This window comes from Chlorocebus sabaeus, chromosome 3, assembly GCF_047675955.1.
Source record: "Chlorocebus sabaeus isolate Y175 chromosome 3, mChlSab1.0.hap1, whole genome shotgun sequence".
Taxonomy (NCBI): Eukaryota; Metazoa; Chordata; class Mammalia; order Primates; family Cercopithecidae; genus Chlorocebus; species Chlorocebus sabaeus.
The window spans coordinates 29,165,686-29,184,080 of record NC_132906.1 but is presented as its reverse complement, the minus strand read 5'-3'; the positions used below and the strand labels follow the sequence as shown (position 1 = coordinate 29,184,080).

Here is an 18,395-nt window from a genome sequence, read left to right as displayed (position 1 = left end):
GTTTGCATACAATATAAACAGCACTGTACATTTAGTAAGTAAGTGGGTACACTTTAGGTTCTCACTTTGAGCTTGCCTTTGTGTCTTGCTAGGCCTCAAATAAGAGAACTATAATTTTGGGAACGGACAGCAGCACAATATGAAATAGATTTGAACAAACAAAAGACAATTCCACTTGACATCCAATTTAAGCCTTACAGAGAGTCTCTTTGGCAGTGCAGAACCGAGAGGCACAGACCTTGAAAGATGACAGGATCTGAGAGTACAAGAAAAATTTAAATTGAAGATAAACTAGTCATAAAAAAGGAAAGAATGTTGGTAACTTGGGATCTCTTTCAGGAAAAAAAAAAAAATTTATGGTTCGATGAAAAAGATGGAGGCTCTTGTCTGTGTACCCAAGTGGTTTTGCAGTTTGTAGAAATGTTTTGAAGTTTTCCCAAACTTGGCACATTAATCAAAAAGAAAAATGATCTAAGTAAGAGAAGCAAAGGGCCAAAGGATTCGAGTAGGCTAGCGTATCCTAACGTTTAGTACAAGAGAGTCTAAAAAGGCTCTAGTTTGAAATTCCTTAAATAATTTTAAAGGACAGGATATGTAGATATAAGTCCGTATCTGTGCATATGTGGGTACGCATTTATGTTTGTGTGTATATGTGTGTGCTTATGAACATTTTATGTACAAATATAAACCCACATGGATTTGTTCCTAATATTATTCCCCAAAACAGCACCTGGTATGTGTAACACCTTTTGTTTTTCACTTTTCAATTATTATTCAACTCAGTTAATGTTGTACATTGCCAGTGAGATCTTCAACTTGGCATCAAAGGTAAAGTCAAATAGGCAAGAAAAAAAATTGCCAATTTCCCAAATTCCCAAATAATTTGTAGCTAAATCATAACACGAGCTTTTATTCAAGCTCCTGTGAATACAAGGAGTTTATAAAGACCACACATATTCTCAAACTGCAATCATTTAGGTTGTGGGCTTAATATAAATAATCTCTAAGTGCTACGTAAAATGACTCCAGCAAGTGCAGTTCAATCAACTGACAGAAGCAAATTCACAGCCCTTTATCCAGAGAGATTAAAGACTGTATCTATTTCATTCATTACCAGCAACATTAACACACAAATTTAAGGCCCATACAAGTTTATGAGTGAGTTTATGAATAAGTCCTTGGACTTCAAATACTAACGCATCACAGAAAACTCATTCTCAGAATGACTCTTGAAGTTCAAGGTTTAGCAACAAGGCTGTCAAGGACTCCAACACTGTACTGCTGAACACCTGTCTGGGGTGTCCAGAACGGATTGATGGATTGGTTGGTTGGTTAATTCTCTCATGCAGCAAACATCTTTGAAGGTCTACTGTATACAACCCCAAGTTAGGTGCTGTGTATGCACAGTCATGTGTTGCTTATTGATGGGATACGTTATGGGAACAGTGTTGTTGAGCAATTTCGTTGTTGTGTGAACATCACAGAGTGCACTTATACAACTTATACAGACCTATGGTGTAGTCTGCTACACACCTAGGCTATATGGTACAGCCGACTGCTCCTGGGCTACAAACCTGTATAGCATGTTAGTGTACTGAATACTGTAACTAACTGTAAAACAATAGTAAGTACTTGTATATCTAAACTTATTTAAACATAGGAAAGGTAATGCATTGCGCTACAACTTAGGTTGTGATGGCTACAACTCATTAGGTGGTAGGAGTTTTTCAGCTCTGTTATAATCTTATGGGACCACCGTCACATAGGCAGTCTCATCAACCAAACATTGCTGTGCCAGGCATGACTGTATGTGAAGCAGTCAGGCAAGGTCCTATGCAGAGAGTAATGCAGGAAAATGGTTTGGAGAGTACTGAGTAGGAGCTGGGTGGAGGTAGGGGAGGAAGGTCAAGGATTGGGTCTCTGGAAGAGTGATTAAGATAAGTGATAATAACAAGATGGAGCCAGTCCTGTGAAGACTCAGAAAAAGGCACATAGAGACAAACCAGTCATCCAAAGGCACCAGTGTGGAAACAGCTTGGCATATTCGAGGACCCAAAAGAAAGCCAGAAAACAGCTTAGGCACTTTAAAGGTAGATAAAGAGCTCGACTTCACTGGAAAAATCAAGTCTCAATTAGTGAGAATATTGCTGAGATTATTCAACCTATCTGACTATCATGTACTCATCCTTTACCAATCGCATACTGTGTGCTCAGCACCATGCAAGATGCAAGCTTGAATGGCACAGAGTTCCTGTTGTTAAGAAGCTTACTTTCAACAGGGATAATGATGCAGGTGTTTAAGCAGCTCCTTCTCTCATCTTTTACCTTTTGGGTGGGTATCAATATTCTGGCTCGTATGGTACTGTACGATTATAGTTTTTGTAGGGATTAAATGAGTTATTGTATGTAAAGTGCTTAGGTCAATGCCAAGCACATAAATGCTATGCAGTGTTTGTTACTATTAGTATTATTAGTTAGTAGTATAGTGAAATGATCATAAGAGAAATAGGATATTAACATAGTTTCAAAGTATCTCAAAAATTGAGGGGCATTTATAAAATAACTGGCTAGTACTCGCAAAAGTGTCAAGGTCATTGAAAGACAAAGGAATATTGAGGGACTTTTTCTCTTTTTTTTGAGATGGAGTTTCCTCTTATTGCCCAAGCTAGAGTGCAATAGCACGATCTCGGCTCACTGCAGCCTCTGCCTCCCGGGTTCAAGCGATTCTCCTGCCTCAGCCTCCAGAGTAGCTGGGACTACAGGCATGTGCCACCATGCCCGGCTAATTTTTTGTATTTTTAGTAGAGACAGGATTTCTCCATGTTGGTCAGGCTGATCTCAAACTCCCAATCTCAGGTGATCTGCCCACCTTGGCCTCCCAAAATGCTGGGATTACAAGAGTGAGCCACCGTGCCCGGCTGGGACTCTTACAAGTTAGAAAACACTGAAGAGATGTGGCAGCTAAATGCAATGTAGAATCACAGACTGAATTCTGAAATTAAAAAAGTATTAGTGGAAAGATAGGTGAAAGTACAATAAGGTTGTAAATTTTCTGGTTTTGATTCTTGTAGTATGGTTATGTATGCTAACATTGAGGGAAGCTGGGTAAACGTCATATCTAAACTCTACTATTTTTGTGACTTTTCTATAAGTATAAAATGATTTCAAAATAAAAAAGTAAAAGACAGAGAGAAAAAAAACAGACCTAGAAGATAGAAAATAACAAAGATAATAGAACTAGCAGATGAGGACATTTAAGTAGCTTTTTTTTTTTTTTTTTTAAATTTTTATTTTTTTATTTTTATTTTTTATTTTTATTTTATTTTTTAAAATTTATTTATTATTATTATACTTTAAGTTGTAGGGTACATGTGCATAACGTGCAGGTTTGTTACATATGTATACTTGTGCCATGTTGGTGTGCTGCACCCATCAACTCGTCATTTACATCAGGTATAACTCCCAATGCAATCCCTCCCCCCTCCCCCTTCCCCATGATAGGCCCCGGTGTGTGATGTTCCCCTTCCCAAGTCCAAGTGATCTCATTGTTCAGTTCCCACCTATGAGTGAGAACATGCGGTGTTTGTTTTTCTGTTCTTGTGATAGTTTGCTAAGAATGATGGTTTCCAGCTGCATCCATGTCCCTACAAAGGACACAAACTCATCCTTTTTTATGGCTGCATAGTATTCTATGGTGTATATGTGCCACATTTTCTTAATCCAGTCTGTCACTGATGGACATTTGGGTTGATTCCAAGTCTTTGCTATTGTGAATAGTGCTGCAATAAACATACGTGTGCATGTGTCTTTATAGCAGCATGATTTAGAATCCTTTGGGTATATACCCAGTAATGGGATGGCTGGGTCATATGGTACATCTAGTTCTAGATCCTTGAGGAATCGCCATACTGTTTTCCATAATGGTTGAACTAGTTTACAATCCCACCAACAGTGTAAAAGTGTTCCTATTCTCCACATCCTCTCCAGCACCTGTTGTTTCCTGACTTTTCAATGATCGCCATTCTAACTGGTGTGAGATGGTATCTCATTGTGGTTTTGATTTGCATTTCTCTGATGGCCAGTGATGATGAGCATTTTTTCATGTGTCTGTTGGCTGTATGAATGTCTTCTTTTGAGAAATGTCTGTTCATATCCTTTGCCCACTTTTTGATGGGGTTGTTTTTTTTCTTGTAAATTTGTTTGAGTTCTTTGTAGGTTCTGGATATTAGCCCTTTGTCAGATGAGTAGATTGCAAAAATTTTCTCCCATTCTGTAGGTTGCCTGTTCACTCTGATGGTAGTTTCTTTTGCTGTGCAGAAGTTCTTTAGTTTAATGAGATCCCATTTGTCAATTTTTGCTTTTGCTGCTGTTGCTTTTGGTGTTTTAGACTTGAAGTCTTTGCCCATGCCTATGTCCTGAATGGTACTACCTAGGTTTTCCTCTAGGGTTTTTATGGTATTAGGTCTAACATTTAAGTCTCTAATCCATCTTGAATTAATTTTCGTATAAGGAGTAAGGAAAGGATCCAGTTTCAGCTTTCTACTTATGGCTAGCCAATTTTCCCAGCACCATTTATTAAATAGGGAATCCTTTCCCCATTTCTTGTTTCTCTCAGGTTTGTCAAAGATCAGACGGTTGTAGATGTGTGGTATTATTTCTGAGGACTCTGTTCTGTTCCATTGGTCTATATCTCTGTTTTGGTACCAGTACCATGCTGTTTTGGTGACTGTAGCCTTGTAGTATAGTTTGAAGTCAGGTAGGGTGATGCCTCCAGCTTTGTTCTTTTGACTTAGGATTGTCTTGGAGATGCGGGCTCTTTTTTGGTTCTATATGAACTTTAAAGCAGTTTTTTCCAATTCTGTGAAGAAGCTCATTGGTAGCTTGATGGGAATGGCATTGAATCTATAAATTACCTTGGGCAGTATGGCCATTTTCACGATATTGATTCTTCCTATCCATGAGCATGGTATGTTCTTCCATTTGTTTGTGTCCTCTTTTATTTCACTGAGCAGTGGTTTGTAGTTCTCCTTGTAGAGGTCCTTTACATCCCTTGTAAGTTGGATTCCTAGGTATTTTATTCTCTTTGAAGCAATTGTGAATGGAAGTTCATTCCTGATTTGGCTCTCTGTTTGTGTGTTACTGGTGTATAAGAATGCTTGTGATTTTTGCACATTAATTTTGTATCCTGAGACTTTGCTGAAGTTGCTTATCAGCTTAAGGAGATTTTGGGCTGAGACAATGGGGTTTTCTAAATATACAATCATGTCATCTGCAAACAGGGACAATTTGACTTCTTCTTTTCCTAACTGAATCCCCTTGATTTCTTTCTCTTGCCTGATTGCCCTAGCCAGAACTTCCAACACTATGTTGAATAGGAGTGGTGAGAGAGGGCATCCCTGTCTTGTGCCAGTTTTCTCAGCAGTTACTTCGGCGACATCTACTAGGATTAAGTAGCTTTTTAAACTACATTGAAGCATTTAAAGAAAACCGCAACCATAATAAGAGATCTGGGAAGACATAAAGAAGAACCAAATGGAACATCTAGAACTAAAAATTACAATATTTAAGGCCGGGCGTGGTAGCTCAGGCTTGTAATCCCAGGACTTTGGGAGGCTGAGGTGGGCAGATCACCTGAGGTTGGGAGTTCAAGACCAGCCTGACCAACATGGAGAAACCCCATCTTTACTAAAAATACAAAAATACTAAATACTAAAAATAACCCCATCTTTACTAAAAATTAGCCAGGTGTGGTGGCACATGACTGTAATCCCAGCTACTTGGGAGGCTGAGGCAGCAGAATCACTTGAACCCGGGAGGCAGAAGCTGCAGTAAGCTGAGATCGCGCCATTGCACTCCAGCCTGGGCAACAGGAGCGAAACTCCATCACAAAAAAAAAAAAAAAAAAAAAAAAAAAGAAGAAAACAAATTTACAATATTTAAAGTAAAAATTAAATAAGGTTAACAGAAGATGAAATACTATAAATCAAAGTAAACTTGAAAATACACCAAGAGAAACTGTCTAAAACTTGAACATAAACAACAAAACAGAAACTCAGTGATAGGACCTGGAGGGACAATACCAAGTGTTCCAGCATACATGAAATTGGAGGCCCAGAAGCTGAGGGGATAGGGAGAAAAGGGAGGAAAGAACAGAAAAAAGTATTTAAAGAAATACTGGCCAGAAATTTTCCATATTTGATGAAAATTAAAAACCCAAAAGTTCAAGGAGCTTAATAAACTCCCAAATGAGATAAACAAAAAGAAAATCACATCAACACATCATAGTCAACTTGCTGAAAACTAGTAATAAAGAAGAAAATTTTAAAAGAAGCCATGAGGAGGAGATACATTATGTAAAGGAGAGGAAATATAAGAAATATCATAGATGTTTCATCAGAGATTATGCAAGCCAGAAGACAATGGTTCTTTGAAAGGATCAATGAAATTGATAAACCTTTAGCTATACTAATAGAGAAAGCAAAAAGAAGACACAGATTACCAACATCAGGTATGAAAAAGGGAACATCACTACAGATCCACAGACATTAAAAGGATAATAAAAATACGATGAACAACTTATGCCAATAAATTTGACAACCTAGATCAAATGGATACATTCCTTGAAAGATATAAATTACCAAAACTGGCACAAGAAAAAAAATGAAAATTAGAATAGCTCTTCATCTATTACAGAAATTGAATTAGTAATTTAAAAGTTTTCCCCAAAGAAAATTCTAGATCCAAATGGCTTCAATGGTGAATTCTGTCCAACATATAAGGAAGCAACAACACCAACCTCACACAAACTCTTTCAGAGAGTAAGTGATAAAAGAATACTTCCCAACTCATTTTATAAGCCCAGTTTTACCCTGACATCAAAATCAGACAAAATCATTACAAGTAAAGAAAACCACAGACCAATATCCCTCATGAACAGAGATACAAAAGTACTTAACAAAATATTAGGAAAAAAACCCCTCATACTACATACAAAAAGAATAATGTACTGTGACCAAGTAGGGATTATCTCAAGAATGCAAAGTTAGTTTAACATTCAAAAATCAATAATTATAATTCATATATTAAAAGACATTCCTTTATTAAAAAGAAAACTACTTGATCATCTCAATAGATACAAATTATTTGACAATATCTACATATGATAATACCTATATATTCAATACCCATATACGATAAAAACTCACAGTGAACTAGGCATGGAAGGAAACTTTCTCAGCCTGATAAAGGGAATCTACCAAAAAACCACATACGTAGATAAATACTGATAGATACATGGATAGATTCAGAAATGTTGATATGAGTATATAGTGTATATATGTGTGTGTACATGTTGTACACACACACACACATTTCCTAGTGTTGGCTCCTAAGCAATGACATACCAATAGCAATGAGCATACCTACTGCCTAGATCTTGGTTTCTAAACTCCATTCTTCCCTGAAAGGAACCAGCATTCCTTGAAAAAAAGGTGGATTCAGGGCTTGCACAGGGAAAGTACAAGAGGCTGAAACTCCAGTCACAGAAGTAGGAATGTATTAAAGAATGATAGAAACATACTCAAAAGATACAGAAGTCAGCTTGAAGGGTCTCCCACTAGCTCTTCTGAAACAACACGAGCATTAAAATTAATAATAATAATGTAATATAGCCCACTGGACAAAATAAAAATCTATAAAGCCATACTGTTAAGAATTCATAAATGAGTGAGGAAGAAGGAAAAGGGAAAGTTCTTCCTTACAGAAGAATACCAATTGATAAATATAGAAGACATGAAAGTTAGAAAATCATCAGATCCTACAACTAGTGGGCAAACATCTGATAAGAAATAGGATACTTACAAAGTCCCAGAATACTTACCCACAAATTACTTATTAATTACAAAAACAATCAACAATAATTCACAATGAAAAACTTGTAGGCAGCACCTTAATCAAGTGACCGAAATCAACAACACTGATACTGGGATAGACTGTGATTCCTGCCATGGTATACTGAGAAAGACATATTGCTTCTGTAGGTGCCCTAAGAGTATGATCTGAATTTAATCAGAAAGAAACATTAGAATGAGAAATATTCCAGCAAATATTTACCCTGTACTCCTCAAAAATGTCAAGTAAGACAAAGAACAGATGAGAAATTCTTGCAGATTAAAAAAAACTGTAACAACAACAAAAAGGCTCCAGTGCTAGATAGTTTTACCTCTAAGATTCTTAAACATTTTCCAGCAGTAAAATATCATAATGCAAAATGAATCCTTCCAGAATATTGGAAAAAATGGAAAGCTAGCCTAATTCTAATGCTAAAGCCTAACAGCAGCATTGCTTATGAATATGGCTGCAAAATTCCTTAATAAAAGCGTAGAAAGTCTAACTGAAAACTATATTTGACAAAGGCTAAGAAAGATAGGATGCATCCACTGTGTTATTGATCCTTTACTGCCAGGGGGAGTTTACTAGACACTCAGATACAGTTTGATAGTAGTAAAAACTTTATGGACACTTCAATAGATGCCAAAAAGATATCTGAAAACAACCAACACCAATTACTAATTTAAACCTTAAGGAAACTAAGTATAAAAGGATGGATATTCTTTATCATATTAGCAACAGCTAGTGTCAGAATTAATGGTAAAGCACATCAATAAAATCACCAATTAGACACAGACAGCTATTATTACTCTTTAATACTGTTCCGGATATTCTAGCCCATGTAATATAATGTAAAAAATATAATAAAAGAGGTGTAACTATTAGAAAGAATTGCATGCAATTTTTAAAAACTAAATTACATACTATATTATGTACTGAAACCCAAAATAAATAAAATGGAAATTTTTTCCATTAATAGTTTAGTAAACTGGTTATTTAAAAGATAAATATATAAAAATATAAAACTTTACCACAAAATGACCAGTTGGTAGACCTAGCTGGAAAAAACCAGATTTCATTAATAGCAATGAAAATATCTACACATACTCCTACAAAGAGATGTCTAGAACCTATTGAAGATGAAGAACCAAATGTTAGTGAAAGGTATGCTTAAGATTTGAGTAAATAAAAATAAATACTATATTCCCAAATGAGAATATTTAAGTTTGTAAAGATGTTTGTTTTCCCAAAGTAAGTTATGCATCTAACAAAATCTCAATAAAAATTCCATTGGAACTTACTCTGAGAATTTGACAAAATAACCCTACAGATTAAATGAAAAACTAAACTGGTGAGAAAATAATTAAATTACAGCTTTACCTCACAACATATTTAAACATAATTATACATTCTCTAGATGATTTAAGTAATTAAATATAAAACAAAAAGAGGCCAGGTGTGGTGGCTCACACCTGTAATCCCAGCACTTTGGGAGGCCAAGGCAGGCAGATCACCTGAGGTTGGGAGTTCAAGACTAGCCTGACCAACATGGAGAAACCCTGTCTCTACTGAAAATACAAAATTAGCTGGGCATGGTGGCACATGCCTATAATCCCAGCTACTCAGGAGGCTGAGGAAGGAGAATCACTTGAATCCGGAAGGCAGAGGTTGTGGTGAGCTGAGATCGCACCATTGTACTCCAGCCTGGGCAATAAGAGCGAAACTCCATCTTAAAAAAAACCAAAAAAGAACCAAAAATATAACTATTAAAAAATCAGAAGGAAATAAAAGTGTCTAGTTAAATTTCCTGTAAAATGAAATATCTTTCTAAGTACAATATCTGTGTAAAGGAAAAGTTTATGTATATATGTCTACATAAAAACTAAAAATACCTGCATGTCAAGAATCATAAGCAAAATTAAAGGCAAAGTATAAACCAAGAAAAGAAATTTACAACAAACACAGTAGACAAAATTAATGTCCTTCAGTTATAGAATACTTTTAGTCAATAAGAAAAATATTGATACTCTAATAATGTAGCAAAGAATATAAAAGACAATTCTCTATAAGATGACAATTGATTAGTAAGTACGAAAAAATGTTCAAAATCACTACTAATGAATTAAAACTACAATAAAATGTTTTTTCACTTATTTCCAAAGGTAACAACCAGTGCTAACAAGGCGGCATTAAGCTTTCACACCCACTGTTTGTTAGAGTGCAAGAGTCTATAAGCTTTCCATGAAATATATTCCCACAAATATATATTTGAAAATCTAATAAGCCCACATCCAAAAATCCATTATAAGGAAACAATAAAAGATGTGGACAAATATTTACTTATAATCTGATTCTTCAAACACTGAACATTTGTGAATAATCCAAATGTCCAAACAGGATCATGGTTGTTAAACAACCAAATATTCAAATAATCAAAAATTACACTGTCATTAAAAAAAACCATATTTACAAAGAAGAGTTAGTAGTCTGGGAAAATAGTAACAAAATAAAGTTTATAAAAAGGTAACTAACGTGATTCTTCACAGAATTAGAAAATAACTATTCTAAAATTCATATGGAACCAAAAAAGAGCTTAGATAGTCAAAGCAATCCTAAGCAAAAAGAACAAAGCCAGAGGCATCACATTATCCAACATTATCCACATTATCCAAGGCATCCACATTACCCATGCAAACTATACTACGAGGCTACAGTAATCAAGACAATATAGTACTGATATAAAAACAGATACATAGGTCAAAGGAATAGAATAGAGAACCCAGAAATAAAGCCACACACCTATAGCTATCAGATCTTCAACAAAGTCAACAAAAATAAGCAATGGGGAAAGGACTCCCTGTTCAATAAATGGTGCTGGGATACATGACCAGCCATATGCAGAGGAATAAAACTGGACTCCTACCTATCACCATATACAAAAATTAACTCAAGATGGATTAAAAACTGTAAGACCTCAAGCTATAAAAATCCTAGAAGAAAACCTAGGAAATACCCTTTTCAACATCAGCCTTGGCAAACAATTTATCACTAAGTGCTCAAAAGCAATTACAACAAAAATAAAAATTGACAAGTGGAGGCCTAATTAAAGAGCTTCTGCACAGCAAAATAAAGTATCAACAGAGTAAACAGACAACCTACAGAGTGAGAAAAACTATGCATCTGACAAAAGACTAACATCCAGAATCTATAAGGAACTTTACACAAATCAATAAGATACAAATAGCCCCACTAAAAAGTAGGCAAAAGACATAAACAGACACTTCTCAAAAGAAGACATACAAGTGATCACAAACATATTAAAAAATGCCCATCATCACTAATCATCAGAGCAAAGCAAATGAAAACCACAATGAGATACCATCTCCCACCAGTCAGAGCAGGTATTATTTAAAAGTAAAAAAATAACAGATGATGTTGGCAGGGCTGCAGAGAAAAGGGAACACTTTTGGTGAGAATGTAAATTAGTTCAGCCACTATGGAAAGCAGTTTGGAGATTTCTCAAAGAACTAGAAACAGAACTACCATTCGACCCAGAAATCCCACTATTGGCCACTACTGGCTATGTACTCAAAGAAAAATAAATTATTCTACCAAAAAGATACATGCACCTGTATGTTCATCACCGCACTCCTTACAATAGCAAAGATATGGGATCAACCCAGGAGTCCATCAACGGTGGAATGGATAAAGAAAACATGGTATATATACACCAAGGAATACTACACAGCCCTAAAAGAGAATGAAATCATGTCCTTTGCAGCAACATGGATGCAGCTGGAGGCCATTATCCTGAACGAATTAATGCAAAAAACAAACAAACAAATAAAACCCAGCAAACCAAATATCACATGTTCTCACTTATAAGTAACAGCCAAACGTTGGGTACAAATGGACATAAAGATGGCAAAGATAGACACTGGGGACTTCAAGGGGAGGGGGAGTGGGAGAGGAGCCAGGTTTGAAAAATTACCCATCGGGTACTATGCTCATTACCTGGGTGACAGGTTCAATCACATCCCAAACCTCAGCATCACACAGTATTGCTCTGTAACAAACCTGCATATGTACCCCCTGAGTCTAAAATAAAAGTTGAAAAAAAAAAAGTCATAAAATTACTATAATTCCCTTCTAAAAATTATTATAAGAAAATATATTATCTCTGGGTAATGAAGAAATGGGAGATTGAAATTCTTATTTTATTACTTTCTCTATTTTCTACAAAGAACATGTATTCATAAAGACAGAGAAACACCATTAAAAAAATTTACCAAAAACTAAAGCTTTTTTAAAAGTAATAATTTACCTGACAGTTTTGTAATCCAGTTTCCCTCAGTATACTAAAAATATTATTACTGTACCTACTGGGTGCAAAGTTGCATTAAAAAACAGTCATACACTCTAACATTGTCACAGGTCAGTTTATTGAGAAAATCCTGATGCTATATGTTAATTCGCTTCATGTGATTACTTTTCATTATGTCTGATGAGACTCCAAAAGGCCATAGCCATGAAGTTACACAATTACTTTCCCATATTTCGTTCAGGAACACAAAAACCAAATGCAAAGAAATGTTTAAGAGAACATGAAATTGGCCTCTTCCTTCCCCCCATCAAAGGTAGTCATTAATGGGCAGGAAGCACAAATTGAAACATGTAAAAAGCAAATATTTTTGCTAGATTTTATTTTCAAAGTTTCAAACCTTTCCAATTGTTTTTTTATTTTTTACAACAAAAAAGGTATCAATACTTTTCATTCCACTCTTGTCAACTTTAGCCAAAGCCTTCTGAGCTGCAGTCATTTTGCTATTTTTCTGTTAATGCAAATAAGAGAGAAAAATTGTTATGAATGTAACATTTATTAATCATACATGCAAATCAAAGGAGACTGCATGTCTCAAGTTTCATTAAGGAAGGTAAGCGTCCCCCACTAACATGCTTCATAAGGGAGTGAAAAAGTTCTGATTTCTATTCAGAATTCAGACCTAAGAGACAGAATATGTTAAAAGAGGTGGAAGACAAAACTGCCGCCTTCTAAGGAGCAGAATGTTCCAACCAATGGTTTACATTGGAGAGGGGGTGGATAATTCTGGAGGGCGCATAAAGTGCAATAACACAAACAATGGAACTGACACAGGCCGCAATTGTCAGAGGTAGGAATTACAGCCTTGTATTACCACTTGATGAATAATTCACACCAATTTACCATCTGATTTCATTCATTTGCTCCATGGGAAACCAAGGACAACCCCATGATATTCAAAAGACGACTCGTGTTGCAAAGCATCCCAGACCAGCAGGATAGCTGCCTTATTTTTCCTCCAACAAAGCAATACTTTCCAAAAAGCTGACTCCAAATAATTCTGCCCTGTACATTTCTCTCTCTCTCTGGTCACTGAATTTTTTTCTTCCATGTCTTATATAAAGCACTTGCAGAAGGTAAATAGCGGCTGATTTAACTTTGATGCAGATGCACCACAGCTTGTTTGGAAGAAGCATAAATGATGGGAATCAAAAAACAAAAAACCACCTGTCTACCTGGGAATTGTAAGACAAAGTCATTGCCAAAGTATTTTTTAGAGGCACAGTATATGATTCCCACAATTCTGCTTTTCACATTCAGTCACTTATAATTTAGTAGGCTTATTTTTGACTCAATGGTGCAAAGCAACAGTCTGCTTCAGACTTATCTCTGCATTTAAGACATTTCCCATGCTGTGCCCAAGTGGATACAATAAGTGGCACTCACACAGAAGGGCGGGGCACAAAGATTTCTCTCAGAGAAACTGACAATGTCCCTGCTGACACAGCATCGGGATAACTAGCTGTTTGGGCAGATCTTACATCGAACTATCCCCAATACCATATGCCCAAATAAATTACATATTGATGTAAGAATCACAGTTCTAAAAAACATTAAACTCAAAGGGGAGTTAGTATTTTTAAAATCTAAGTGAAAGTTAACTTATCTTGAGATGGGCAATGCCTTTCTAAGCATAAAAACAATGGGAAAATCATAAAGGGAAACAATTTCTGTACTTAATCCTCAGAAAAATGTAACACTGTTAAAAAATCAAATGAGAAGGTTAAAACAAGTTTGTATCCTATATTTCATGAAAAGTGTATAGTAGCCTTAATTTAGAAGGAGCTCACACAAAGCAACAGAGAGACATTACTATCTCAACATAAAAACAGGCAAGGGACAGGAACCAGCAATCTGCAAAAATGCAAATGGGCCATAAGCATTTGGAAAGACAACCTTTCCAGTTAAAGAAATGTAGCCTAATTTGACAGGCAGCAATGTTCAAGAATAAAAGTGATACTCAATGCCGTCAAAAATGCAAGATAAATACTCATTGGCAATAATGTTTGGGAGTACAAATTTCTACAGTTTTGAAAAGCACTTTAGCTTATATATTTCAATTATCATGAAAGAGTTCATGTTCTCCAAGCTCTTACTTAATTCAAAGTTGTGTCTAATGAAATGATTGGAGATACAGTCTATAAGTAAGAATGTCTATCACTTCAATAAAAACAAAAAATAAAAAAATCAGAAGTAACCTATATGTCTAAATATAGGGGAATTATTAAATTACATTCCATATGGTGAAATAAACACTCATGGCTGAATATCATAAAAACATGAATAATTTTTCAAAGAATGTTTAATGACATGTGAACATTTTCACAATTTAATGCTAACTAAAAAGGGCAGAACTGAGTATTATAATGCCAGTGTTAAAGGCCACATATGTATTTACAAGGCATGTATAAAACTCAGTAAGGAATGTCACCAAAATGCCATTTGCCAGGGTGAGTGCAGAATGGTGAAATTGTTGATAATTTTTATCATCATCATCATAATTTCTGCTTCTGGGCAGCAGGGTTGATAAAAAAATTACCTGTAGAGCTTCCTCCTTCCTTTCCCACCCTATCACTCTATGAATACATAGCAAAATTTAGGCACACTCTTGATAAGTAGTATATTGTTTTTCTTTGACTCATTATAAGTCTTAATTAACTAGTAACTTAATTAATAAATCATAAATGCTTAACATTTTCATTGTCATACACAATTCTGAATTAATTATTAAGTCACAGAAATGCAAGTTAATAATTCTTCCTGGTCAAAACTGCAATCTCAGTTGCAATCAAGCGTGCAACTGTTCCGCGTGTATTCATGTACATCACCCAATGAATACGAATGATACACCACTACACCTGAACCCACATACCTTTTCAGTCTTCAAATCTTTAGTATTAAACTTAGTGTAATCTTCTTTTGCTTCTACAGGCTCATCTGATAACTTTATTTTCTGCAACATTAGAGCAGTGAAGTGGTGTCAAATGTCACCTTGACACTAACATCAATCCATTAAAAAAAAAAAACCAACATGTATAATTTAGACCTCCACAGAGGCAAATGGAACAGAAGACAGAGCAAAGGGCTTACTTTTTACAGGCTCCTTTACATTTTGTCAATCATTTAGGGAATCAAGTCACACATCACTTCTAAGAAGCAGCCTTGGTGATGGTGCGTAAGATTGGGTAAGTACATGGCTGAGGTCCTTAGCTGGTCTAGCAAACACAGGCTTTGTAGGTGCCAGGTATGGTGGGCACGAGGGGATTGCTAATTACCAGATGAAAGCAAAGCACAGAAGTCAAAATGAGAATAGTCTCTCGAAGGAGGCCAGGTGTCCAGCCAGAATCCCTATTTCATTTACCTCCTGGGCTGGTTTAATGTTCACTTATGAATGAAGGGACAATATTATTCTATAATCACTATCTTTGTACAGCTTCATGTCCTTCCCTCCTTTCAATTCAATTATCTTACTTTATCCATGCAAGAACAACCTTGCACAAGCAAGCAGCCAGCAAGAGAGGGAAGCACAGAGAGGCTAAATGAATAGCTTAAGGTCACCAAGTAGAGGACTTCGGCCGAGGTTTCAATTTTGATACAGTGTTCTTTCCATTAGGCCCAATGCAAGTAAGTCAGACCTTTACTTAACATTTTCTCCTTTCACATGAACATTTTACACCAGTGAATGTGAGAATCTTGTCAAGGGCTAGACTTTGGCCTTAATGATCACAATATAGAAGAAATCATGCCACACTTATTATGTAAAAGGTAAAATAGCAGGGAAGACAAGTCTTGCTGTTGAACATGGAGAATTGACTGCATGGTAATCACAAGCCAGATTTTTATAATTTTCAGGCTGTTTGTGGAGACACCAGGTTGACCAGACCCAACATGGATCTACCCTAGGAAACAGACTTCTTCCCAACTTCATTCTTCATGCCCCTGTTTGGCTAAACAAAGAACTGGTAGAATTGGTGCTAAAAGATTCCACAGCCCATGGTGTTTTATCCCATAACCCAAGAGGATAAAACACCATGTCTTGAAATTGTTTGCTGTAAAAAACAGAGGCTCATCCTGGGAATATACCACATACTATAGGAAAACCTCTTGGCCACACAGCAACCTCTAGCAAATCAATCATTAAAGGACAAAGACTAATCCATCGCAAATGAACCACCTATCAGCATCAAGTGAATGTATATTTGCAACTTTGTTAAGAATATATGTTTCAGCTGGGTGTAGTGACTTATGCCGGAATCCCAGTACTTTGGGAGGCCAAGGTGGGCGGTCACTTGAGGTCAGGAGTTCGAGACCAGCCTGGCCAACATGGCAAAACCCCATCTCTAATATAAAGATAAAAATTAGCTGCACATGGTGGCATGTGCCTGTAGTCCCAGCTACTCGGGAGACTGAGGCACGAGAATTGCTTGAACCTGAGCAGAGGCTGCAGTAAGCTGATATTGTGCCACTGCACTCCAGCCTAGATGACACAGCAAGACTCTGTCTCAAAAAAAAAGAAAAAAAAAAAGAAAAGAAAAAAAGAAAAAGTAAAGAAAAAAAAAAGTAAAGAAAAAAAGAATACATGTTTCTATTTAAATTAAGACAGTAAAGGGTGTTTAGGTGATGCACATTTTTTCTAGAAAGGGATCTTCAGCTAGGAGTGTGGAACTCACAGCTAATAATGCTGAAGGCCAAAATACTTTCAAAACACAAAAAGCTTGAAGTTATGAGGATGCTGTGGCAAAATGTTCCTAACATAGATGTCATTATAAACACTTAGACATCATTCCCTTTTTTTCTTTAGAGACAGGGTTTCACTGTGTTGCCCAGGCTGGAGTGCAGTGGCTATTCATAGTTGTGATCATTACATACTATAGCCTTGAACTGTTGGGCTCAAGCGACCTTCTGCCTTAGCCTCCTGAGTAGCTAAGACTACAAGTGTGTGCCACTGCACTGGTGAGGTTTACTTTTCACTGATAATTCAAATAAAAAGTGTTCATTACAAGAACTTAAGATGAAAGGTACTTTTGTATGGACATAAAATGTTTAATTGGAGAAATGATTTGTTCAGGTGTTTAAATAGCTCACGACAAAACAAGATACCAGTTATAAGTATTTAAAAAAAGAAAATGATTGTGGTAGTCTCTACATATAACTAGTTTTTATGTTATTCCTAGGGCACTGTTGAATATATTGGAAAAAAAGATGATTGAAGCATTTACTAAAATTTTTGTTATTTAAAAGACCAAATCACTATGGATTTGGGAGATTGTTTCAGCAGAAAAGTGGCCCAGAAAGACAGTAACAAATGACTAGATGGATACAGTTCTGGAAAGAGAACAAACTACAGAGTACCACAGGGATTAATGTTAGGCCTTCTTACAAATGATTTGCAAGAAGGAACTCGGGAACATCTCCAAACCCACTGGTTGTATTCAACTCTGCTTGCTGACAGTGACAAATTGAAAAAACTGGAGCGAGTGAGGATTGGAAGCTGAGTTTCAACAAAGGCAGACATATGATAGTAAAGGAAAATAACATAAAACATATTAAGGATGACAGGCTCCATGCTATCGATTACAACATAGATACAAAGATACCTAACAGCTACTGGAATATATTTCCTGCAAACAGTCAACTATATTACTGTAAAAATCAATCAAATCCTGTATACAGACAGGAAAGCTAGCAGAAGATATGTCCTACGCTTGTTTAAATGATGGTACATCATCCAGTATAGTTTACAATGTGTACACTGGAACCCCAGAAAGACACAGAGTAGAAGACCTCGAAAAGCAACTCAAATAATATAGAAGACAAGGCTGGGGTTTAGGAAGAGCAAGATGCCAAAATCGAAATCAGGGCTTGGCAAATGACGGCCTGGGGGCCAAATCCAGCTGGCTGCCTGCTTTTATAAATGAAGTTTTACTGGAACACAGCCATGCTCATTCGTTTATGTATTATCTGTGGCTGTTTTCACAATAAAACAGCAGAGTTGAGTAGTTGCAACAGAGTCCATCTGCTTCATGGAGCCTAAAATATTTACTATCGGGCTTTAGAAGAAAAAGTTTGCTGATCCCTGATCTAAATTATAAATGATGAAGTCACAAACAACTTAAATTCTGAA

The 18,395-nt window shown here is 36.1% G+C and overlaps 1 protein-coding gene across 4 annotated transcripts in view; it reads right to left on the bottom strand.

The window, feature by feature from the left end:
* The window catches only part of RNASEH2B (ribonuclease H2 subunit B), a 78,641-nt gene that overhangs the window by 9,926 nt on the left and 50,320 nt on the right, over positions 1-18,395 (bottom strand). For 3 of the 4 annotated variants that reach the window (XM_007960432.3, XM_073014357.1, XM_007960434.3), the window contains 2 exons: positions 15,144-15,224; positions 12,577-12,722 (listed from right to left, as the gene is read on the bottom strand). The exons of the other annotated variant lie outside the window; for it this stretch is intronic. In XM_007960432.3, the coding sequence (XP_007958623.2) occupies positions 12,606-12,722; positions 15,144-15,224 (198 nt within the window). In that variant the 3' untranslated portion in view covers positions 12,577-12,605. Of the gene's footprint in view, positions 1-12,576; positions 12,723-15,143; positions 15,225-18,395 lie in introns of those variants that run through there. 4 annotated transcript variants of the gene reach the window in all.